At 39.9% G+C, this 26,706-nt stretch overlaps 1 protein-coding gene across 1 annotated transcript in view; it reads left to right on the top strand.

The window, feature by feature from the left end:
* Nucleotides 1–26,706, top strand: part of PDE6D (phosphodiesterase 6D) — a 51,577-nt gene that overhangs the window by 241 nt on the left and 24,630 nt on the right. Inside the window, exon 2 of the mRNA XM_027056324.2 lies at nt 51–342. Within this exon, the coding sequence (XP_026912125.1) occupies nt 51–342 (292 nt within the window). The remainder of the gene's footprint in view (nt 1–50; nt 343–26,706) is intronic.

Raw genomic sequence — 26,706 nt, 5'->3', positions numbered from 1 at the left:
TCGTCCCCCCCTCTCCGCGAAGCCGCTGAGTATTTCTATTGGCTGGTCAGGTTGCCAGTCGGCGAGACGGGCTTTCCATTGGCTTCGGGGCGGGCACTCCGAGGCTAGGGGGAAGGAGAAGAGATCAGGAGCGGGAGCTGAGGGGAGGGAGAGGCCGGTCCGGGTCTGGCCGCTGCCGCTGCTCGCCCGAGGTCTCCAGGCCGGGCTGCGGCTCCGTCCTCGGCTCCTGGGCACCGTCTACGAGGCTCCGCCGGGCCAGCGTGGGAGAGCCGCGGGCGGCGGCCGCCGCATCATGTCAGCCAAGGACGAGCGGGCCAGGGAGATCCTGAGGGGCTTCAAACTGTATCCGCCCGGGAGCGGGGCGGGGCCGGGAGGACTTGGGAGGCGGTCGCTCTCTGAGGAGACTGGCGGGAGGCGAGGGTCGCGCCAGGTGGACACCGGACGGGAGTGCGGCGGGAGGCGACAGAAAGAACGGCGTCCATGCCCCCGGCGGGACCGGGCGCTGGAGGCGGGGCAAGGGGCGTCCTGAGGGAGGAAGGGGACGTTGACGCGAGCCCCGGGGGCTGGAGGCGGAGGAGACCCGGAATTGGGCTGGGAGAAGCGCGGAGCGTCGGACACGGGTGTCGGGGAGGCCAGCTTGGCTCCGAGCTTCGGCCCGCACCCAGAGGCCGGGAAGGGGTTGCGGCCCGCAGGGGAGGGCCGAGGGGGCGCGGTGGGCTGGCCTCGGAGCCCAGCAGCCCATTTGGCGGGAAGCACCGGGGGAGCAGGAAAAAGTGACTTGGAGCGAGTGACCTTGTGTGGGACAAATGCAAATGCTTGTGTGAAACTCTCTCGGGTTCCCCCATCCCATCCCATCCCATCCCATCCCATCCCATCCCATCCCATCCCATCCCACCCCACCCCCGCCTTGTTTCCACAACTTCTCTGCCTCACTTGTGGCTCCTTCCAGGACTGGAGCCGAGGAAGGTGGGGAAAGAGAAGTCCGGCATCGACCTTATCTTAATTCTGGCTTGGCCTTCTGAGGCATTGGATGGTGGCTGCTGCTTTCTCAGCTTTTCACTTTTCTGTCCAGCGAAATGAGGACCCTAAACTTGTGCGTGAGATGCCTTCAGGTGTTTGGGTTTTGCACTGGGACTCCTGGCAAAGGTATCTGCTGGGTCGCGTCGGTGTGGTTAACGCGTAGACAGGGTGGAGCTGTCCAGCAATTATTTGATTACGTTGGGGACACGGTAGGATTTAGCAGGATATAGAAATCATTGCCTCGGGCCTGTTGTGGTGCCGCTTGTGCAGCCTCTCTCCTTCACGTAGTGAGGAAGCCTCGTGTTTTAACGGAGTGTTGGTCGGTAACCGTATGATGCGGATGAAAAAATGCAATCCCGTACATTCCAATTTCACATTTTCCTGCTGACCTTAATCCCTTTTTTACATCCTGTGCCTACAATATGGACCATTCTTAAATTCCTCTCTCAGCGAAATTGTAGTCGTCCCTTTAGGTCTCCTCCCCTAACAGATTTGGCGGAGACTGTTCTCTGAGCCGCCTGTGTGTTTTCACAATGCCCACTTCAGCCCTGCAGATTTTAATTGCTTTGTCACAGTCAGAAACCAACTTGGTAGTAAATGTGAGAACAAGAAATGCAAAAAAGTTGCAGGATGTTTTGGATGTACAAATGAGAAGTTTCACATGGAAACTGACCTGCTGTGCTTCCTTTGAAAAAACAGAGGGCATCATCACCTATGCGTACTGCCATTGTTGTAAACTTTCATACTTTTACGTGGTGAAGTTTAGTAACAGCCTCTTTTATAGCTTCATGCACCTTTCCTTGTTTCTCTTCATAATGGCACCTAGAAGTAAATCGGGATGGCTGACGTGTTAGAAGAACTCTGACACAGATTTTATTTTTCCCTTAAGGAATTTGTATTGTTACTTAACAGGTATGCTGTAGACAGTAAAGCCAGAGACTGTGGAGAATTGGGAGATTTCAGAAGCAACGTTTTTATCCGATAGGAATTAATGTATTGCCGAAAACAAGAAAGAATTTTTTAAATGGCTTTCAGACAAAGCAGAAGGGGAAAGTTTAACTTCTCACCTCATTCTGGGCTCTTGCAGCTGTGAGAAAGAGGCTAAGGGGCAAATAGGGAAGAGAGTAGAAAGAAGAACCTGCGACAGCCCACTAGGAGGGCAGGTGAATTAATCAGTTCAATGATGACGCTAGTGTGTCAAGAAACAGGCTTTCAGAGAAGGTTTGACCTGAGCTGATTAAATCTCAAGGGAAGCAGCCACATAAAAAAGTTAGCATAGGACCAATAAAGATGCCATCGTCTGGTACCCTTTGTTGACATCTGAGGATTAAGAGAGAAAAGGAAAAGAGTTCTAATATTTGCTAGTACCTTCGAGGAAAAAAACCAATATTTTAGTAAAACAAACTACCTGTTGCCCACCTTTTATTGGGTAAATTGTTTTTCTAAACTTTCCTTGTATCTGTTTCTGTAAGAGTTTTTTCTACAAAAAGGAAGTGCCGAGATATTCTCCTACTGACCGTGTTGACAGTACTCATTTTTCACATTGACTGTGTCTTTTTTATTTTTGCCAATTTAGACAAATGAAATCTTGTTTTAATTTGTATTTACCTGGGTACCTAGATCCCTGGACAGGCAATATAGCATGGTGCTTAAGAGTGATTCCGAACTGTAGAGCTATATGCTGTCTGCGTTGGAATCCCAGCCTTGCACTCTTGGTTGTGTGTCCCTGAGCAACTCCTTTAACCTCTGCCTCAATTTCCTCATCTGGAATCAGGAATAAAAATAGTACTTATCTCATAGGATTGTTGTGAAGATTGAATGAGTTGATAGCTAAAGCATTTAAAAAAACACCTGATCCCTAGTAAGCATTATGTATTAGCTATTGTTAGAGAAGTTGCAAAATCTTCTGTTTGGCAATTTCTTTTCTGTGAATTGCTTGTTAATTTTCCCTTTGCCCATTTTACTTTTGAATTTTTTACTTTTCTTATTGGTTTATAGGTGTTTTTATTTTAATATCAATCATTTGCCTGTTCTGTATATTGCAACTATTTTTTATCAATGTATTGCTCATTTCCTTTTTTGTTAAACAAATTTTAAATTATCATTTCAAATTCATCAATATTTTGCACATGGCTTTTGCATTTTGTATCTTAAGAAGACTTTCCTGACCTTGGGCTAGTCACTCAACTCTCATTTTGCATCCATTTTTTAAATATTCAAACTGATAAAAATCATACAGATTAAGTGAATTGTTATAACTAAACAGACAGATAAAACAAGACCTTCCTTATCCCAAGATTAATTAAATACTCTTTATTTTCATCTTTTTTTTAATGTTTAGCTCTTTAATCCACCTGGAATGTATTTACACAGATGATATGTGGTAGAACTCTAAGTTCTTGTGCAGTTTTAAAATAGATTTAGGGGAGCGCCTGGGTGGCTGTGCATAGAGCCCACTTAAAAAAAATATTTAGTGGGGGGCGCCTGGGTGGCTTAGTCGGTTAAGCATCCGACTTCGGCTCAGATCATGATCTCACAGTTCGTGGGTTCGAGCCCCATGTGGGGCTCTGTGCTGACAGCTCAGAGCCTGGAGCCTGCTTCTGAATCTGTGTCTGCCTCTCTCTCTCTGCCCCTCCCCTGCTCACGCTCTGTCTCTGTCTTTCAAAAATAAATTTTTAAAAACTGTAAAAAAAAAAAAGAAAAAGAAAAGAAAAAGAAATATTTAGGGGCACCTGGCTGGCTCAGTTGATGGAGCATGCAACTCTTAATCTTGGGATTATGAGTTTGAGCCCCACATTGAGTGCAGAGATTACTTAATATATATATAATCTTTACAAAGTAAATAAAATGGTATTTAAATTTTCTATTACAAACTCCAGCCACCTAGAAATGACCTTTATTGATAATTTAATACAGCCTTCCAATGTAGCTAATGTAATGTATTTGCTTTTATAAAAATAGAATCACAAGCATTATTTTGTAACTTACTTTTTTCACTTAATAAATTTACCATGTTCGTAATTTCCAAAGATAATTACTTTTAATTGCTTTCCATGACATAAACGTATCACAGTCCTCTTATACTAGTTTTCTAGGGTAGTCTGTGTAATGCACTATTCTACCTATTCAAACTGCTCCTCCTCAAAATAAATATAATTGATCCTTGAACAACATGGGTTTGAACTATATGAGCTCACTTATGCGACAATTTTTTCAATAACTACAGTATACAGTATTGTAAATGTGTTTTCCTTATTTTTTTGCATTTTCTCTTACAATTTTCCTTTTTTTAAATTTTTTTTTAATGTTTGTTTATTCTTGAGAGAGAGACAGACAGAGCTTAAGTGGGGGAAGGGCAGAGAGTGAGAGAGACACACACACACACACACACAGAATCCAAAGCAGGCTCCAGGCTCTAGGCTCTGAGCTGTCAGCATAGAGCCCAGTGCGGGGCTATAACTCACCAACTGTGAGATCATGACCTGAGCCGAAGTCAGATCCTTAATTGACTGAGCCACCCAGGGGCCCCTCTTATGACTTTCTTTTTTTTTGTTAAATTTTTATAGTGTTTATTTATTTTTGAGGGAGGGGAGGGGCAGAGAAAGAATGAGAGACAGAATCCAAAGCAGGCTCTAGGCTCTGAGCTGTCAGCAAAGAGCCCTATGCGGGGCTTGAACTCATAGACCTCGAGATCATGACCTGAGTGGAAGTCAGACAGTTAACTGACTGAGCCACCCAGGCACCCCTCTTATGATTTTCTTAATAACATTTTTTCCTCTTGCCTTACTTTATTGTAAGAATATGGTATATATTCATATATATAAGAATGGGTATACAGTGTATATGCTGTGTGTGTGTGTGTATATATATATATGTATATATATATATGAGTATATACCATATTCTTATATGTATATAAGAATATATGCCATATTCTTATATATATATGTGTATATATATATATGTATATATATACACATATGAAGCACGCACTGTTTATGTTGTTAGTAAGGCTTCTAGCCAACAATAGACTATTAATAAGTTTTGAAGGGTCAAAACTTATATACAGATTTTTGACCGTGAGAATTGATGCCTCAACCCCTGCATTGCTCAAGAATCAACTGTACAACTTTATTAATATCAAGAAACTGACAGAGTACCATAAGAAAAATTATGCTTTTATGATTTTATTATTTTTACTCCATCTGGAATTTGCTTTGGTCTAAGGTATGAAGTAGTAATTTAACTTTTTCTTTGAAGATTAGCTAATCATTCCTATTTACTTATATTCCAGAAGTTAATATAATATCTAGAATGTAAATGACTGCCTCCAAATCAAGAAGATATTTAACTGAAAATGGACAAAGGCTATGAACAGTTCACAGAAAAAAAATAGCCAATGAATAAATTAAGAGATATTCAACCTTAATAACTCAACAAACTATCCCTTTTTCCCAATTGATTGACAAAAATTTAAAAGGTTGTCAATAGGGGTGCCTATCTGGCTCAGTTGGTGGAGCCTGTGACTCTTGATTTTGGGGTCATGAGTTCAAGCCCCACATTGGAGTATTATTAATAAATAAAAAAAATTTTTTTTAATGTTTATTTATTTTTGAGACAGAGAGACAGAGCGTGAGCAGGGAAGGACAGAGAGAGAGAGAGACACAGAATCCAAAGCAAACTCCAGGCTCTGAGCTGTCTGCAGAGAGCTCGACGTGAGGCTTGAACTCGCAAACCATGAGATCATGACCTGAGCCAAAGTCAGACATTTAACCGACTAAGCCACCCAGGGGGCCCTATTAATTTTTTTAATGTTTATTTATTTTTGAGGAGAGTGAGAGAAAGAGAGACAGAGAGACAGAGCATGAGTGGGGGAGGGGCAGAGAGAGAGGGAGGGAGACAGAGTCCAAGCAGTCTCCAGGCTCTGAGCTGTCAGCACAGAGCCTGACGCAGGGCTCAAACCCACAATCCATGAGATCATGATCTGAGATGAAGTTGAATGCTTAACCAACTGACCTCCCAGGTGCCCCACATTGGGCACAGAGTGTACAATAAATAAATAAATAAATAAATAAATAAATAACGATCAATTGATAATATTCAGTATTGGCAACTCTTGATGGAAAGGGACTTCATTTGCTTCATTTGCTGTGTGTGTATAGCTTTTATGGAGAATAATTGAGACCTACAAAAGTTTACACATAACTGAAGCAGAGCATAGAGCGGTGGTTAAGAGTGTGGACTCTGGGTTCAGACTTAATGCCTCCACTATTGTTACCCTAGACAGAGCATTCAAACTCGGAACCTCGGTATCCATTTAGTTTCCTCAGAGGGTTGTTATGAGCCTTAAATGAGACTGCACATATAAAGTACTTAGTACAGTTCCTGGCACATAGTAATAAATGTTAACTGTGTTATTTGTTTTATTAATAATTACTAACATTATGATAATAACCATGATGTTAGTATTACTGGAAAGCCATATTTTTTTCCTGAGATAAACCAATGCCTTCATGCTGTTATTCTCCTTATTGAGAAACCATAATATTTCTGCTTTGCCTCTTTGAAGAAATGTTTAGTTAATAAGCAAATATGTATGCCTAGTGTTTTCTTGTTTTCTAGGAACTAATTACATTTCAATGTATGACAACAGAAAAAGAGCTAGTTTGGCTCAGAAGGTTTCTGAAAGTATTTTTCACTTGTGTTTTTGCATTTCCTGTCCATAGTTTGGTCCTGGATTCCCCATATCCTCTTTCTCATAGCACCTTGATCTTTGACTTTACTTCCAGTCAAAAATAGTTGGCTTTAGATCTTTTGTTCACTTAGATTTCCTTATTAAAAATAGTTGACTGGGGCACCTGGGTGGCTCAGTTGGTTAAGCATCCAACTCTTGATTTCAGCTCAGGTCTTGATCTCAGGGTCATGAGTTCAAGCCCCACGTTGGGCTCCACGCTGGGCATAGAGCCTACTTTAAAAAAAAAAAAAATAGTAGACCGTCAAACTTTTCTTGAATATCAGTATTCCCTAATAGATGCCTTTGCCAAGTGTTAAAAATGGGTTTGTGGTTTATGCTTTTCTAAAATACAGTTTTGTTTGTCAACTGAAGCTCTGGGAAAGCAACCAAAACATAGCATTCATATAGCCAGTGAACACTGTGGATCACACATTGTCTAGTCATAAATTTCAAGTAGATTGTGATTGGTAGTATGTTTTCCAGGATCCTCAAGCATGGACTCTGAGAAGTTGTTATTATTATCCTGAACGGATTAAATGAATATAATGTCCTATTGATCATGTTACTTAGAATTTTAAAATGGGTATTCCTACTTTCACATTTTGGGGAAGATTTTGGAGTATAATTAGATATTTATAGTCTTCTTCAGACCTTCTAAATTTCTTTCAGGATTCTATATGTGGTTTATAGTGAAAATTATAGTAACTTCTGGAGAAATGGAACAGAACATGGTAAGACTCCCATGAAAAATTCTAGCTGTATTGTCAATGTATTTGATAAAGGGCTAGCAACAGTGCTGAGGTTTGGCAGCCCTAAGTTCTTATTAAATTTGACCTCACTTTTGGCTTACAAGCCTTCCTTGTCAGCATTCTGCATCCTCAAATCCCCATGACAGAGGAGAACTTGACTTCTGAATGTATGGACTTGTCCCTCTTCCTGAGCTTTAGCATCATAGGAAGGTAGTTTAAAGGCCAGTCATTGCTTGAATACTTAAAATTTAATTTTTAAGATTTTTAAGAGCAGTGTTCTATATTTGCTTCTGACCTGCTGATAATTTTGGAGCTGAGAGAAAAAGCAAATCTATTTTCTTACAGTCCCATGTCCATAAAGATCACAGTGATTGGCAAAGAAGGTAATAGTCCCACACGTGAGGAATTTGTTTGGTCTACAATGAGGGGGTCATGGTTAAGTGGTGCTGTCCCAGAGGAGAGGCACTAGAAACATGTCATACATACAATGATCTGAGAAGTGGGAAGGTTTGACCTAAAGATGAAAAATGAGGCAAAGGAGGTGAGTGTTCTCTTCTGAAGCTTAAGATACTGTTCCAAAGAGAAGTAAACATGTTCTATGTGGCTCTCAGAGAAGTATGAGACTCAAGGGTAGACATTATAGGGGACAAGGTTTACTTAGCCCAGTTTCTAACAATTAGAATTACCTTGAGGGGAAAAAGAAAAAAAAAAAAAATACACACACACACACACACATATTTTCCAGAAAGTATTTTCAGCAGCATATGGGTGCTCCTGTCCATCAAGAGTATTGCAGCAGGAGATTATACATGCATCAGAGAAGGTGTTAGAGTAGATGTTCTCCAGAAGGACTCAAATCCTTTTCCAATACCGCATTTCTTTGATTTGGTGACAGTCATTCTTAATTAACAAGCATTCTTTTCAGCAAGTATTTCTATTCAGATATATGCTACACCTAAAATAGGCAAAACATTTTTTTGTAATTTGATATAATTAAACAAGATATCATTTCCATTTTATTTTTCAGACCACTCTTCCTAGATACTCAGTATTGATGAAGTATTCTGTTCAGTGCATTGTGGATCCACTGATTCAGAGTCATGGAGAGCAATTATTGTCTCTGAATTTAGATGCGGCCTACAGAACTAAACAAAATAGCTCTAATATAAATAACACTTTAACTATGACAAGAAGAAAAGGGGTGGCCTAATAATATCTGACCTTCCTATAGTCTTTTTCAATTTTTCAAAGTACTTTGATATATTATTACATTATGACAACAATTCTATACATTACTATCCTCACTTTATAGATGGGAAATTAAAGATTGATGAGGTTATCACTGAGATAAAGGCAGAACCTTAATTTAAACCTTGCTTTATCTTCGTATAAACTGGTTTTTTCTACAGTGTACCATGATGTCTGTCTAGAGAAATTTTTTCTGTATTATTGATTTTGAGTTTAAAAACTTGCCTCAGTGTTTAAGTTACAGATTTATTTTTCACTTGAAAATCATTCTTTTCTATTGTGGTCTTCTTTGTTTTTCCTCAACTCTCAGTTACAGAGAGTAAGGTGTAGCTTGGGATTAGAGTTACTTGAAAAGGACATCTTCCAGAAAGTTTTAAGCAGCATGTATTAGTCTATTAGAGCTGCTATAACAAAATACCATAGACTAGGTAGCTTAAACAATGGACATTTATTTCTCAACAGTTCGGAGGCTGGAAAGTCCAAGATAAGATACTATCTCATTTGGTTTCTAGAGGGGTCTCTGCTCCTGGCTTGCAGATGGCCACCTTCTCCCTGTGTCCTCACATGGTGGCAAGAGAGTGGATGGGCAGATTGTAGGAGAGCACAACTATACCATATGTGGCACTGCTACCTGGGTGACAGTTCTACTTGGAAAGGGTGGTTCGTGGACAGGTTGTTCCTAAATGAAAGGTTTTTTAAGAGAGACTAAATCTGAGAATCTAACCCAGCCACTTTCATGGAATAAGAAATAAGGAATTTAACTCTAAGCCTTTGCTTTTGAGCCATCTTCTGTGGAAAGAGCAAAAGCAGAGGAGCTCTGGCCTTAGGCTGCCACTTAACTGGCCATTCATTCGGACACTTGTTAGCAGGATCTATAAGTGCCATGTAAACTGTTAACCGAATGCAAAATGATAAACCAGTTTTCGTATCCAAAGACGTTGTATAAGGGAGAGAGGAAGGGACAGTAACAGGCAGAACACAATGTGGTAAGTGCCTAGTAGCATAAAGTGCTGTGGAATCTCAGAGGAAGAATGGCTGCTGCTGGAGGTGTTGTGGAGGACTTCAGAATTGTCATTTGAATAGGATCTTGCAAGATGAGTAGGTGTTGAGCAGTTTAATTTTGAAGACATTGGAGAGTAACAGGAAGAAAAATGATGATGTGAAAAATTCAGAAAGAGAGTGTTTCAGCGGGGATTTGGGATCAAGAAGGAGGAGGAATGAGGGTTACAAACAAGTCCTTGGAATTGCTGGAAACTATTCATTCACTGAATGAATATTTGAGACGCTACTGAACATCTGATGATCCCTTATGATCATTGGTGATCCTTTTGACAGTACCTGATATTTGGGGAAACAAATTAAGTATAATCCGCCAAGATTTGAAAATGGATAATAGATGAGGAAATAAAGTCACCAAGCATAGATTACTCTTTTTTTTTTTTAAGTTTATTTATTTTGAGAGAGAGTGTGTGAGCAGGGGAGGGGCAGAGAGAGAAAGGGAGAAAGAGGGAATCCTAAGCAGGCTTTGTGCTGTCAGCACAGAGCCCAACACAGAACTCGAACTGACAAACCTTGAGATCATGACCTGAGCTGAAATCAAGAGTCAGACGCTTAACCAACTGAGCCACCAAGCGCCCCAAGAATAAATTACTTTATAAAGAATCTGGTGACCTAGGAAAGCAGAGATTAGAGAAGTGGCTTTAAGAGCCTGGGTGGCTCAGTTGGTTAAATGTCCAGCTCTTGATTTTAGCTCAGGTCCCGATCCCAGGGTCATGAGATCAAGCCCCGTTTTGGGCTCCATGTTCAGCATGGGATTCTCTCTCCCTCCCCCTCCCCCTCTCCTTTCCCTCTTCCTCCCCCTGCCCCTCTCCCCTGCTCAAGCACACTCTTTCTCTTTCTCTAAAATAAATAAATGAATGATGGGTGGCTCAGTCAGTTAGGTGTCCGACTCTTGATCTTAGCTCAGATCATGACCTCATGGTTTCATGAGATGGAGCCCCCTGTCAGGCTCTTTGCTGTCGTCCGCAGAGCCTGCTTGGGATCTCTCTCTCCCTCTCTTCCTCTCTCCCTAATCCCTCCCTCCCCCTTCCCCTCTCCTCCCCTCCATTGCCCATGAGTGCTTTCTCTCTGTCAAGATAAACATTTTTTTAAAAATTTTAAATGAATAGCTGAATGAATGAGAAGTAGCTTTAGTAGATAGATCTTTATTAAAGAATGGAGGGGTGGAGTGCCTAGGTGGCTTAGTCAGTTAAGTGTCTGACTTCGGCTCAGGTCATGATCTTATGGTTCATGAGTTCCAGCCTCTTTTAGAGCTCTGTGCTGACAGCTCAGAGCCTGGGGCCTGCTTCGGATTCTGTGTCTCCTCTCTCTCTGCCCCTCCCCTGCTAGCGCTCTCTCTCTCTCTCTCTCTCTCTATCTTTTTAAAATATAAATAAACCTTAAAAAAAAAAAAAAGGAGGGGCACTTGGGTAGCTCAGTGAGTTAACGCTTCCAACTTCAGCTCAGGTCGTGATCTCACCATTCGTGAATTTGAGTCCCGCATCAGGCTCTGGGCTGACAGCTTGGAGCCTGCTTCAAATTCTGTGTTTCCCCCTCTCTCTCTGCCCCTCCTCCACTGACACTCTGTCTCTCTCTCAAAAATAAACATTAAAAAAAATTTTTTTAAATAAATAAAGTATGGAAATCACTATGGTGCCTGACTGGCTCAGTTGGTACAATATGAAACTCTTGATCTCAGGGCAGTGAGTTTAAGCCACACATTGGGCATAAAGATTACTTAGTTAAAAAAAAATGGAAATCACTTATTTAAGCTATCTAACCTTGTGCAAGTTGCTTAATATCTATAAAACAAGGAAAATGCTTTGTCTGCTTTACAGAGATGTTAGGAAATTTGAGTGAAATAATACATGTCTACTCACTTTAAAAACCATAGCTCTACAAATGCATTATGCTTACTATAGCATTGTTTCAATTATTTATTTTTGCTTTAAAGTTCAGGGTTGCTTTCTCTTTTGTAAATGTGTAGGTTTCATGTTTCAGGGTATTAATAAAAAGCCAGAGTCTTAGTGATTCTTTTTTACTCCAGCTTAGAAATCTGAAGCTTTGTTTTCACAGTTCTGGGAGGTAGTGAGTATTAGAGTGATAGCAAAGGAAGCCTTCTACATGACACTTATGTCCTATTTGAAAACCAAAATCATCTTTGCTTTTGCTTTTCTTTTTTTAAGAGGATTATAACTTGAAGAGGGTACCTGGCTGGCCCAGTCTATGGAGCATATAACTCTTGATCTCAGGATTGTGAGTTCTAGCCCCATGTTGGGTGTAGAGATTACTTTAAAAAATAAAATCTTTAGAGGTACCTGGGTGGCTCAGTCCATTAAGTGTCTGACTTCAGTTCAGGTCATGATCTTGGGGTTTGTGAATTGAAGCCCTACATCGGGCTCTCTGCTATCAGTGCAAAGCCTGCTTCCAATCCTCTGTCTCCCTCTCTCTGTCTGCCCCTACCCCTCTCTCTCTCTCAAAACTAAATAAAACATTTTAAATAAAGTAAAATCTTTAAAAAAAAAAAGAGGGTTATAACTTGAGGAAGTTGATTTCCCTCTCAATACTAGCATTTTTTAAAATCTAGGTAAAATTCACAGATCTCTGAATGTGGCTTTTGGTTAGATTCAAAGCAATATCCCTCTGCCTCCAAATAGTATATAAGAAATAGTGGCTGATACTTTCAGGAACATATCCTTGGGAAAGGACCTTGTATTATCTCTTCTTCAATCAGGAGGTTCTGGGAAGCAAATAAAAATGCAAAGTGGATCTCTAAGAATCTCTAGGGCTATGTCTATTCTAGCTTGTTTCTGACCAGTTTTAGGCACATAACTGCACACATCAGTAGAGTAATTGACCTGTTAGAAGAAAAAGGGTTTGTTTCATTTGTGCTGGTGAGAAGACTGTGTTATATTTCAAATAGTGATCTTTTTCTCATTACTAAATTACTTGCCTCCACTGTTTCCCAGGCCAGTTTGAATTTTGATTGTATGCTTTCCAAACACAGCGCCTTTGCCAGGGCTAGAGTATTATTTCACAGGGATATCATCACCACTGATTACAGTGCTGCATATTATGTTTCAAGGATACTGAAACCTGGTTTCTCAGGGATCCATTTATATTTTCTCACCTTGTCCCCCACAAACAGGAAAAAATGCCACAGGGAAAATCACTGGGAAATTTTGGGGCAGAGAAAGATGTGTAAATGTCTGTGAATTAGAATTGGTTCTTATAAATGTAAGGATATGTACAGATTGCTCTGTGTAACCAGTGCTAGTGCAGAAAAAGCCTACAAGAAGGGCTTTGAAAGAAGTGATATTTAAGAATTATTGAAGGTTCGGGGCGCCTGGATAGCTCAATCAGTAAAGTGTCCAACTTCGGCTCAGGTCGTGAATTTGCAGTTCATTAGTTCGAACCCAGCTTTGGGTTCTGTGCTGACAGCTCAGAGCCTGGAGGCTACTCCAGATCCTTTGTCTCCCTTTCTCCCTGTGCCCTTCCCTCACTCATGCTCTGTCTCTCTCTGCCTCTCAAAAATGAAAAAACGTTAAAAAAAAAAAAAAAAAGAATTAACAAAGGTTTGGGGCACCTGGCCCACTCAGTCAGTAGAGCACGCGACTCTGGACCTCAGGGTTGTGATTTCAAGCCCCATGTTGGGTGTAGAGATTACTTAAAAAATAAATAAATAAATAAACAAACAAACAAATAAATAAATAACAGTAAAAGTAAAAGAATGAAGGTGGGAGCAAGAAAAGGAAATGAGTTCAGAAAGTGAGCATGGAGAGAGTTTGAGTGGGGAGAGATCATAAAGGCAGAGTGTTAAAAGCAAGCCCGAAGAAGAAAGAAAAAGAAAAAGCCACAACCCAAAACTAGGAAAGCAGAGCAAAGAAAGGCATTCCTATGATGCAAATGCTTAGGATACCACCAAATAGAAACTCCCTTTGTTTATTTCTGGTCATTGCAGCTGCTTCCAGCCCAGAGAAATGAGAAGAGAGGTTTTTCTTCATGCCTGTGACCTTGGTGTTGAAGCTTTGCCTCCTTTTGCTCTGGCCTGCCATGGTAGACATTAGCATATATCAGTATGTGCTGAGTCAGGCACTTTGCCTGGAAATTCTACTTACCTTGAAATTCCTCAAACTATAGGTAATGAACCACATGCCCATATATAATTTACAGATACTCTGCCAAGTCATGAATTCAACTTCAAGTAGAATGGGTTTTTAAATTCTAATGTGTTTTTACCTGCAATTTGGCTGCCTGACTTAGCTGTTCTCCTTAGGGAGAAGGGGGGTTTTTTGGTTAGTTGGTTTGCTTCTTGTTTTTGCCGAGCTCCAGTTCTAAGTAGTCCTTTCGACAGCCTTCTGAATCCTCAGTGAACAGTTCTCCACGTTTGGCTCCTGGATACTCTTCACTGAGCCTTGCTTTCTGGCTGCTCAGCCTGAGAGAGAGAATTCTAGTCAACCCCTCTGACTTGCTCTCTGATACTCATTGTGGTTCAACACCTATTTGAGTGCCAATTATGGGCTGAGCACTGAGAAGGTGTAAATAATATTGTGCCAGTGGAATTTAGCTTGCATTCTGGTAAGTACTGTGATGCAGGTGTAAACAAGTGTACAGGTGCAGTGAGAAGGGATCAAATAGCCTTGCCTCAGGGTGTATCAGGGACCACAGTTAGAGAGGAAGCTGGCGTAGCACTGTGGCTTTAAGGAGCATGCTGGGAGTGGGATGCATGTTGTAGGCGGAGTAGAGCAGCATGTGCTGAGCGCTGAAGCACAAGAATATACCGTCTTTGGGAAATGTAGCAACTAAACATGGCTGGAGGATAGGGTGCATCTGGGGGCTCAAGAATGGAATGAAAGGCAGAGACCAGACTCAGTGTCTTTCTTCCCCCAACAAACCTTAATTTATCCTCTTAACTTCATTATCCCAGGCTTATAGCACTTTATTATACCTGCTACCCTCTGAGTTCTTGTTCTTTATCAAATTATCCTTTCTACTTGACACTACCTTCCTATCTCACCCCTCTCTGTTGTTCTTTTAACCTACTATTAACTCCTAACCCTTTAAAAAGAAAATCGGGCAGCTGGGTGGTTCAGTCAGTTGACTTTGGCTCAGGTCATGATCTTGGAGTTTGTGAGTTCAAGCCCTGCATCAGGCTTGCTGCTGTCAGCACAGAGCCTGCTTCAGATCCTTTGTCCCCCTCTCTGTCTGCTCCACCCCCGCTCATACTTTCTCTCTCTCTCTCTCTCAAAAATGAATAAACATTAAAAAAATAGTTTCAAAAAAAAAATCAACATTCCCCAACCCTGTTTTTTACAAAACCTGAACTTTATATGCCCCTTGGAAAGGTTTATGTCTGAAAATGGAAGGACTTTTTTTTATTGGACATTGACATAGGATTATACTGAGACCATGTCAGGACCAGAGGTCTTATCTTTGTACCTAGAACAGTCCTTAAACTATTACTGGTAAAAATCCAGGCTTTTACTTCTAATCCTTCACAGACCAATATTTTCATAAAATAAATAAAAATGAGTTATTAGAAAAATGACATACAAAATAAAAGCTGAAAAATTTTATTAGAATCAACAAATTACTCTGCTTAATGGTTTTAAAGTTTTTAAACATTTAACCTTGCCACAGACTGGTAACAGACCATTCACAAACCAGCTTCACTGGTCTGTGGATCACATTTTCGGCAGCACAGCTGTAGAATCCTCAATACAGCTTGTGGGTACACAGTAGGCCCTCAGTGCATGTTTCGAGTTGTAATGAGATGGCTACATGATTACAGTAGAAAAGAGAAAACAGCAGTAGCAGCTCTCCTTGGAAGGTTGGGGGAAATGATAAAGGGAGAAAGAATGCTGCATGTTACTCTCCATATAAAACAAACTCTTTCTCATCACTCTCGCTGAACATTGTCGTTCCTTTGTTTCTGTAGCAAGAAGAAACATATTAGTAAATCACTTGTGTAGATTTCTGAGAAATAATAGTTTGATCTTGCCGATTATGCAAAACTTAACTCAGTGTTTGCAGATGTCAACCCATGTCTCTGAACTAGCTCTCGTGAGCAAGCCTTCAGTTGGCTAGGATTGATTTCAAATACTAACCCCTGCTCTTTGAATCAAAGCATTATTCCTCCATTTTGTAATATGGACCATACTGCCAAATGCTTTCCCTGCCTCAGATTTTCGCTTCCTTTGGTATCTTCTGAATAGGGTAAGAAGTCTTTTTTTTCTTTCTTTCTTTCTTTCTTTTTTTTTTTTTTTTAAAGTACACCAGGCATGGAGCCCAATGTGGGGCTTGAACTCATGAATGACTCTGAGAGCAGACTGGAGCTGAGATCAGGCATGGGATGCATAACCAGCTGAGCCACCCAGGCACCCCAAAAGGTCTTTTTATCAAAAACTTTGTAACAAATTAGCCTTCAATGTCAATTAACATAATTTTAGCTTGCTTACAACACTGCAAATTCTCAATTCTTAAAAGCCAATTGTAAGGTCTTGAATCCCCTTCAAATAACAGGGATTCATGGTAGCATTCAGAAGATAGAAAAGCAGGTCTGTTTTTTAATATTCAGACATTTGGCTGCTTTTGAAGGATATTGTTATTTTGAAATATTCAAACTCAATATTTGAATGTAACAATAGGGGAGTTTTATTATCATAAGTAGAATTTTGTATCCATCATGGATCAGTACAGCATCAATAACTCAGTACATCATCCTCATTCTCTGCTAAACATACCCCAGGAGAACATTGTTAGCAGACCAAAAAGATCACTTCCATGGCATATTTGAGGATCTGGCTGCCTTTCGCACCCTCTTATCAATTCCCTCAGCTCTTCCAGCTCTGGATACCTGTCCTCACAAAAAAATACCTAGGACCCTGCAGCTGCCTGAAGCCACTGTCTTTCTAAGAGTATATAGTGTAGACATATCTCTGAATGCTAGCTATGTTATTTACTAGCTGTGGGTTGCTTAGAAAGGTATTTAACTTTCGAGAGCACCACTGTTTCATGTGAATGTGAGTATTAAATAAGATTGGAAAATTTAAAAGAAAAAGAGCTCTTCCTACTGTGCTTGAGATATATATATACTGAATGTAGGTACTCAAATATTAGTTCTTTTACCCTGCCTCATCTTTCTTTGAGTACTAGCTTTAAGCAATGAATGTAGCCAGCTGCCAGATAAGGCTGGAGGTACTGTTTACCTTTTCCCTGGCCTTATACTGTCAGCAATTACTAAGTTAAACAAGACTGTTAGGAAGCCAGCTCTGAGAAATGCAAAAGAGTTAGGACTTCGTCTGCATTAGTAATGAAGCACTGATTAAGAATCGTTGACTTTGAGACATCTGGTTGGCTCAGTGGGAAGAACATGTGACTCTTGATCTCTGGGTGGTGAGTTTGAGCCCTACTTTGGGTGTAGAGATTACTTAAATAAGTAAAACTTAAAAATAAAAAGAATTCTTAACCTTTTTAGCCATCCTTAGGCTAATGCAGTGAGTGAGGTTTTCCTTACCCTTGGAAGACTTTATAGAAACTCAGAAGAGAGACCAGAACCTTAATCTTAGACTGATCTGTTTTCCCAATCTTAACTAGGCCACACGCCTTAGCATTTGAACATGGAAGAGACCAACCCTCAACTGGTGCTAGATCTGTTACTTGGACATTGTGGCTTTATCAATTTTATATAGTTTGATGTGGTTCGATAATTTCCAAAAAGTTTGACTAAGCTAGAATATGGTGTCTCTAGTCACACAAAGTGTCCTTTTTGTAAATATATTTTTTACCCGTCAAAGATATATAAAAGATCAAGAATCAGGGACCCCAGGGGTGCTTGGGTGGCTTAGCCTGTTGAGCTTCCTGACTCTTGATTTCAGCTAAGGTCATGATCCCAGGGTCATGGGATTGGGCCTTGCATCAGGCTCTACACTGAACATGGAGCCTGCTTAAGATTCTCTCTCTTTCCCCCTGCCCCTCTCCCCCACTCACGTTCGCTCTCCCTTAAAAAAAAAAAAAAAAAAAGAGAGAGAATCAGGGACCCCAAGAGTAAATGAATTCTGACCTGGGGAAAACACTAGCAAGCATAATCCGAGCTGGCATTCTATGATACCAAAGACAGCTGTATCCCACAGTGTTTCGAACTGCCTTTCTAGCCTCTGGTCCTGGAAGGACTGCTTACCCTGTACCATGAGCTTAAGGATCATGACTTACTCATCTTCTGTCCCCCTGTCTTACGTATAGTCTCTCCCTGATACAAACTGGGCATGCAGGATAGCTGATCTTGTCATAAATGTTAAGAATATAGACATTAAATCAGGTGGTCAAAAACTAACTTTACTGCTTACTGGCTTGCTGACCTTTGAGCAAGGTACTTGCCTTCCCTAAACCATAGATTCCTCATTCATATACCAACCCTAATAATCAATGCCTATTTCATAGCATTGTGAGGATTGATTTAGATATGGATAAGGCACTTAGCCCCATATCTGGCACTCAGTAAATGTTAGCCATTGTCATTATACAATAAATAAGTGCTGAATGTAAAGATCAACGGTACTGTTATGATTGTCTATGTTTCTGCCAAAGATCCTTACACTCAAGAAATGTGTAACATGAATTATCTGGCAACAGAATTCTTTCCATTTCTTAGTAAAATCTTCCCCTTTCATTTCTTCTGTTCATTTAAACAGAAATTTACTTAGAAATGGCCCCCTTTAGGGGCACCTGGGTGGCTCAGTCATTTAAGCATCTGACTTCAGCTCAGGTCATGATCTCACGGTTCCTGAGTTCGAGCCCCGTGTCGGATTCTGTGCTGCCAGATCAGAGCCTAGAGCCTGCTTTGGATTCTGTGTCTCCCTCTCTCTCTGCTCCTCACCTACTCACATTCTGTCTCTCTCAAAAATAAATAGACATTACAAAAAAATGGCCCACTTAATAAGGAATGTCTGATAAAGTATACTAACTGATTCTTATAACTGCTGCAGGTAATCTTATATGAAAGTTTTCATATTTTATTGTTTTTAAAATTACTTTGGAAAAAATAACAGCATGGTAGTGACATGAATATTTTTATATTAAGTATTTATTAACTTTGTCATGCTAAAAAAATATCCTAAACATTTCCAATTTCCATGGGAAAGTCCTCAGGGAGAAGAAATTTTTCCCCCTTTTTTTTTTTAATACCTCTAGTGACGTTTAGAAATTCAAAGGGTATTGTGGAGAAGCCGCAAAGAGACCCCACGTTTGAGTTTCTTGATGTTCTTTCTGTGCACAAAGAGAAACATTTGGGCAAATAGTCCACTGTTTGTTGTTGGTTCCCAAAGCACTGCCAAGGGAGACTTAATACTCTTGGGTCTCTTCTTAGGCTCCCAGGAGGGAGTTGATGGAAGACGGTTTTAATCTACACCACCTTCAGTTTATTAGCTGTAGTGGTTCCCAAACATGTTTTTGGCAGAGAAATGAACTCTGCAGGCAGTGTTTCTCTGTCCCTTTCTAGCACTGCAGCCAAGGGTTTTATTTTTTCCGTAACAATTTTTTAGACATTTGATCTTTTTTCTCACTGCCCACCTCTCTTCTTCCCCCTGCTTGTTTGTCCTCCTTTGTGCACACAAAATAGATAAGCTTCAATGACTGGTTTTCCTCTGAAAAGTGTATTATTGCGAACTTTTTTCCAGTTCTCTAAAATCTTAACTTCCTAGAAACATCTTTTAACAAACAGCGTCAGTTCCTTGTTCATCCCCTGTTGATCACCACTCCCTGTCTTATGGTGTAAAAATGGGCTTCAGGGGCTACAAGTTGTTCTTTCCATTCTTAAAAGAAAGGTTCTTTCCCAGAACCCTAAATCTCTTAAGTGTAGTCCCTGAGCCAGTAGTCTTGGCATAACCTGAGAGCTAGTTAGCAAAGCAGCATCTCAGGTCCTACCCAGACCTACTGAACTGGAATGTATATTTTAACAAGGTCCCCAGAGGATTTGTATGCACATGCCAGTTTAAGAAAGCACTGCTATCAACCCTGATGTGTTCAAAGCGAGGGAAACGGTCATGTAGTTCTCAACCCTGGCTGTTCAGTGGAATCACCTAAGGAACTTTGAAAAATACCAATACCTGGACTCCATCTCCAGAAATTCTTTATTTTCTTAATTTTTTAAATGTTGATTTTAGAGAGAGAGCGCGAGTGAGCGTGAGGGGGGTGGCGCAGAGAGGGAGGGAGACGCAGAATCTGAAACAGGCTCCAGGCTCCAAGCTGTCAGCACAGAGCCTGACACAGGACCCGAACTCAAAAGCTGTGAGATCCCTGAGGCAAAGTCAGATGCTTAACCAACTGAACCACCCAGGCACCTCAGTCCATCTCCAGAAATTCTGATTTAATTGGTCTGGGAAAGGTCCCATTGGGAGTTTTAAATGTTCCCCAGGTCAATTCTAATATGTATCCAAGGTTGAGAACCACTGTTGTACATGAATCTTATAATTTGTCCTAGATTTTTAGAATAGCGTGTATATGTAAATCAATGCAAAACTAATGAATAAAAAAAACAAGAAAACCTATATTTTTTAAAGTCACATCTATTGGGAGGAAGTATATATGCATAGAAAAAATATTGGAAATACGTACACCAAAATATTAAACAGTAATCTCTGGGTTATAAGATTTATACCTTTCTTATTTTTTGTCTTATATTTTTCAAACGTTTTAAAAAATTTTTTTATTAATGTTTATTTTTGAGAGACAGAGCATGAGCAGGGAAGGGGCAGAGAGAGAGGGAGACACAGAATCCAAAGCAGGCTCCGGGCTCTGAGCTGTCAGCACAGAGCCTGACGTGGGGCTCAAACTCACGAACCGCAAGATCGTGACCTGAGTCAAAGTCGGATCTTAACCAACTGAGCCACCCAGGCGCCCCTAATTTATTTTTGAAAGAGCATGCACAAGCAGGGGAGGGGCAGAGAGAGAGAGAGAGGGAGGCAGAGGATCCAAAGCAGGCTCTGTGCTGAGAGCAGAGAGCCCGATGCAGGGCTCAAACTCAAGAACTGTGAGATCATGACCTGAGCCGAAGTCTGACTTAACCAACTGAGCCACCCGGGTGCCCCATCTGTTTTGTTTCTTAAATTCCACATGATTGGAATCATATGGTATTTGTCTTTTTCTGACTGACTTATTTCGCTTAGCACAGTATACTCCAGCTCCATCCACATTGTTGCAAATGGCAAGATTTCACTCCTATTAATGGCTGAGTAATATTCCAGTGTGTGTGTGTGTGTGTGTGTGTGTGTGTGTGTGTGTGTATACATACATACCACATCCTTATCCATTCATCAGCCAATGGACATTTGGGCTCTTTCCATAGTTTGGCTATTGTTGATAATGCTGCTATAAACATCAGGGTACACGTACCCCTGCAAATCTGTATTTTTGTATCTTTTGGGTAAATACCTAGTAGTGCTATTGCCGGATCATAGGGTGGTTCTGTTTTAACTTTGTGAGGAACCTCCATACTGCTTTCTAAGTGGCTGCATAGTTTGCATTCCCACCAACAGTGCAAGAGGGCTCCCCTTTCTCTGCATTCCCGCCAACATTTGTTGTCTCTTGTGTTAATTTTAGCCATTCTGACAGGTGGCTCTTATCGTGGTTTTAATTTGTACTTCCCTGATGATGAGTGATGTTTAGCATCTTTTCATGTGTTAACCATCTAGATGTCTTCTTTGGAAAAACGTCTATTCATGTCTTCTGCCCATTTCTTCACTGGATTCTTTGCTTTGGGTGTTGAGTTTGATAAGTTTTTTATAGATTTTGGATACTAACCCTTTATCAGATATGTCATTTGCAAATATCTTCTCCCATTCTGTAGGCTGCATTTTAGTTTTGTTGAGCTCTGAAACCCAATAAATAGAATTTGACTTTACTCTTGCAGAATATGCTGCTCCCAGGGAATTCTTAATGATGTTTGGATTGCAACATGTGTGTCCTATTGGAGGGAATTATATTTCTAAACTTCCTTTTTAGGTTAGTTGGAATTGTGCTTCAGGACAATATCTCTTATAGTTTGAATTTCCTGTTTATTAATATGTACTTTATGATATGGAAAGCTGGCAAATTCTTAGAGCAACATCTTGAAACCTCAGTGGTGTGGAATTGGCCAAGCTATGTAATCAAAGAAAGTCAAGTACATCCTCTTTCCCAAACCTTAGGAATAAAAACTGGTTTTACAACTTCAAAACAATGATCTACCTCTCAAACTGTTCTGTCCTTAACCCAGTTAAGTTGTATCATATGGGAAGAGAATAATTTTGCTAGTGGTCTCTGCACGAAAGGAGACACAGTCTGCATTTGGGGAAACTTTCAAAGATGCACAGTAGCTTGCACTGCAGGAGAAAAGCTCTATTTGGCATCTTTACCTTATAACCTTTTCTCTACCAAAATCTGTATATGAAACGTTCAGAAATGTGCAGTTTTGGAAAAATAGGCTTAATATTTATTCACAGAATTGAAGTTCTGACTAATAGAGCTTTTAAACTTAGCATTTCTTCTGAAGAGAAAGATTCCCAAGCACTTCATAACCTAAAGACTTCAGGAGCTGTACCTGTTGACTGAGGTCATGACATGATGTATATTCTTTAAAGTACTTAATGTTTGGTCTGAGTTTTACCCTTAACCTGAGATGGTAGCACACTATCAACCTTGGCTATCTTATCTGAATATGCAAATCAGGAAGAGACAAGATAGCACAGGGACAGGGTATAACACTGTATCGCAAGGTGATACAGGTTAGCAAGTGTGTGTTCAGCTTTGGAGTCATGTTTTAGACACTGATATTTATCTTATCTAACAAGACTTGATCACAAGTAAGCTGAAGATGGTACTTTGTACAAGCTTCCCTTATAGACAGTCCTTCTCACATGGCACTGTAATTATTATTTTACCTGGTGGTTTTCCCTTGCTGGAGGAGAAGCTCCAGGGAATATGTACAGGTATTATGTATTATTAATCATAGTATATCCTGGCCCTGAGCCCGACACTTATAAATCTTCAGTAAATGTTAGACAATTGGAATGTCCAATTCAGCCTTGTTATAATCCAAAACCCTCTGATCGTATTCAAATCTGAGTTAGCTTTGGGCACCTGGGTGGCTCAGTCGGTTGGGCATCTGACTTTGGCTCAGGTCATGATCTCGTGGTCTGTGAGTTTGAGCCCCACCTCAGGCTCTGTGCTGACAGCTCAGAGCCTAGAGCCTGCTTCAGAGTCTGTGTCTCCCTCTCTCTCTCTGCCCCTTCTCCTCTCATGCTCGGTCTCTAAAAAATAAATAAATGTTAAACAAATTTTTTTTTTAATCTGGGTTAGCTTTATTTTTTATTTTTTCACCAGTTATGCCAGTGAGTGATTAACAACTGTAAAGTTGATGACTATTCTGGACATTCTGGAAGCAAATAATTATGAAACCTTTTATCTAAAATTACATCAATATTAGGGCTTTGGGGGCACCTATCTGGCTCAGTCGGGGGAGCATGCAACTCTTGATCTTAGAGTTGTGGGTTGAAGCCCTATGTTGGGTGTAGAGATTACTTAAAATCTTTATTTAGAAAAAAACTTTTTTTAATGTTTATTTTTAAGAGAGAGAGACAGAGTGCAAGCAGGGGAGGGGCAGAGAGAGAGGGAGACAGAATCTGAAGCAGGCTGCAGGCTCCGAGCTGTCAGCACAGAATCCTACGTAGGGCTCGAACTCACTGACCACGAGATCACAACCTAAGCTGAAGTCAGACACTTAACTGACTGAGCCACTGAGGCACCCCTAAAATAAGATCTTCCCCCAAAATTGGGGAATTTAAATTTTAGACCACATTTGTGTCCAGAATGAACATGTGTTGGAGTATGTGTGTATAGTGCACTGTCCTCATAGTGCTTTACCTCTTAAATAAGATGAAAACACAAAGAAAATGATTTCTGTGGCTACTGATGTTAATATATTAGGTAAATTGAATGTTTGATATTTGGATGCCTAGCAAAGTTATTGCCTGAGAGCATTATTTTGACCTCTTAAGCATTAGTATCTGTGGTAGTCAGCTTGGAATTTGTTCAGCCTGATAGTTTTTTATTTTTAAGAAATGAAATATATATGATTGAGATTAGAATATATATTAAACTGTATTTTAACTGTGTTTTAGTATATACCAAATTACTATTTATACTGAGTTCTAAATATTGTATGTAAGAGAAAATTCATCAAGAAAAACCTGTAGTAAAAAATAAAGGAATATTCTTGGGGCACCTGGCTGACTTAGTCAGTAGAGCATCCGACTCTTGATCTTGGGGTTGTGAATTTGAGCCCCACATTGGGTATAGAGATCACTTAAATAAAGTTTAAAAATAAAGGAATATTCTGTACAAAAGAGCATTTCTTCATAAGCTTAAAAGGTGGCCTAGTAGAGGTAAGACCTGGGTTCTAATGTAGTTCTACCTCTCACTAGCTATGAGGCTTTGAGTCTGTTAATGTCTCTGAGGCTGTTTTTTAATCTTTATTAATTTTTTTTTGAGAGAGAGAGAGAGTGCATGCCCATATGCACACAAGTGGGGGAGGGGCAGAGGGAGAGGGAGAGAGAGAATCCCAAGCAGGCTCCCCACTGTTAGTGCAGAGCCTGATGCAGGACTCCAACTCAAGAACCGTGAGATCATGACCTGAGCTGAAACCAAGAGTTGGACACTTAACCAACTGAGTGACCCAGGTACCCCTGTATTTTAATCTTTAATATGGGAATGATACCTACTTTAAGAGGGTCAGCTGATAAAATATGTTTAAAAATGATTTATAAACTTTAAGGTGCTATACAAATGAATGATGGGTTTCATTAATGGCCTTAGGTTTGATAAACCAATTCTGTATCTTTTTATTATTGCATAATCATAATAAATCTAGTAAAACAATGGTTTGGAAAACATTTGGTTGGAAGGTTTTCTTGGTCATAAAAAATAATTACCACTAAGCTTTTTGTATATCTACAGAGTCTATATGCAGACTAGACTCTTTTTTGTTATTTATACAATAATACTGCAAAGAAAGGTGGAACAGGTTATGTTAGACTCTCCCTAGTTTTTCTTTTAATATTTTTCCAGTTTTATCACAATATAATCAACATGTTTTTTCTTTTTCTTTTTTTTTTTTTTTTCAGAACAAATCCAGACCAAGAATATGTTCTTTGTTCTAGACCCTTTCCATTCCTATAGATCCCTTTTTCACATGCTTACCAAGTGTCTCTCTGTTCTTTATTGGATTTTTGCTTTTGAAACATTTTATGACCCTTTTATTAATTTTGAAAGTCTTTTTTTTTAATATTTCTGTAATTTTTAAAAAAAAATAATTATATATTGTTGATGAACATTTGGGTTGTTTCCACTTTTTTGATTATTATGTATAATGCTGCTATGAACATTCACATACGAGTTTTTGTGTGAACGTATGTTCTTATCTCCCTTGGGCATATACCAAGGAGTGGAATAGCTGGGCCATATGGTAACTCCATGTTTAACTTTTTGAAGAACGCCAGGTTCTTTTCCAAAGCGGGTGCCCCATTTTACATTTCCAGCAGTAGTGGATAAGGGTTCTAATTTCACTACATCCTCATCAACACTTATGTCTTTTTGATAATACCCCTCCTAGAGGGTATAAAATGGTATCTCTTTGTGGTTATAATTTGCCTTTCCCTAATAACTAATGATGTTCAGCTTCTTTTTATGTGTTTATTGGCCATCTTTGGAGAAATGTCCAGATTCTTGCTCACTTTTTAATTGGGTTATTTGGCTTATTATCGAGTTATAAGAATTCTTTATATATTCTGGATACAATTTCCTTGTCAGATCTGTGATTTGCAAATATTTTCTCCCATTCTGTGGATTGTCTTTCTACTTTCTTGATAATATCCTTTGAAGCTTAAGAGTTTTTAATTTTGAATAAGTCCAATTGGTGGGATTTTTTTTTTTTTGGTCACTTATGTTTTTTTTATCATATTTAAGAAGACTATGCCTAACTCTAGATCACAAAGAGTTACTCCTGTATTTTTTCTAACAGATTCATAATTTTTAACTCTTACATATGGATCTGTGATCCATTTTGAGTTCATTTTTATGTATGGGAGAGTTGGGAATCCAGTTTGTTTTTGCATGTAGGTATCTGTGGTCTCAGCACCATTTGTTGAAGACTCTTCTCCCATTGAATTATCTTGGCAACCTTAGCAAAAATCAATTGACCATATATGTGAGGTTTATCTGTGTATTCTCAATTCCATTCCATTGATCTATATGTCTGTCATTATGCCAGTACCACACTATCTTGATTACTGTAGCTTATAGTGAGTTTTGAAATCAGGAAATCTGAGTTGCCCAACTTTGTTCTCTTTCTTGGGATTGATTGGCTGCTATGAGACCCTTGATTTCTATATGATTTTAGTATCAGTTTGTAAATTTTCGTAAAAAAAAAATCCACCTGGGATTTTGATAAGGATTAAGCTGAATCTGTAGATGAATTTGGGAAGTATTGCCATTTTAACAGTATTAATTTGTGCCATCCATGTAATTCTTTTTTGATCTACAGGAGAGAATAACAAAAAGCATCATGGAAGAAGTTCTTGCTCTCCTTCCACAAGTAAAAAGCCTCCAGGGAGAATCCAACAAGTGGATGGATAAAGAAAAAAAACCCTCAGAACCCTATTAGTCATCCATCTTTCCCAGTTTCCTAGCTCAGGAAGTTATATAACACTAAGCCTTGGAGAATCCACACCTAGGGTTTCCATAGGCTGACAGTGGGCCTCTCCCCTACTGATGGGGATGTATATTTTGCTCCTTCTGACATCTAAAGTATCCTAAGTGATCAGACACAGTAGAGCAGGGGAGACATGTTTGTTTCCTAAGTAGATGAACCCGTTGGTTTTGTCTCCT

Source organism: Acinonyx jubatus, chromosome C1 (assembly GCF_027475565.1).
Source record: "Acinonyx jubatus isolate Ajub_Pintada_27869175 chromosome C1, VMU_Ajub_asm_v1.0, whole genome shotgun sequence".
In the NCBI taxonomy this organism is placed as follows: domain Eukaryota; kingdom Metazoa; phylum Chordata; class Mammalia; order Carnivora; family Felidae; genus Acinonyx; species Acinonyx jubatus.
Note: the sequence above shows the minus strand (reverse complement) of the source record. Positions and strands in the feature narration are given on the sequence as shown.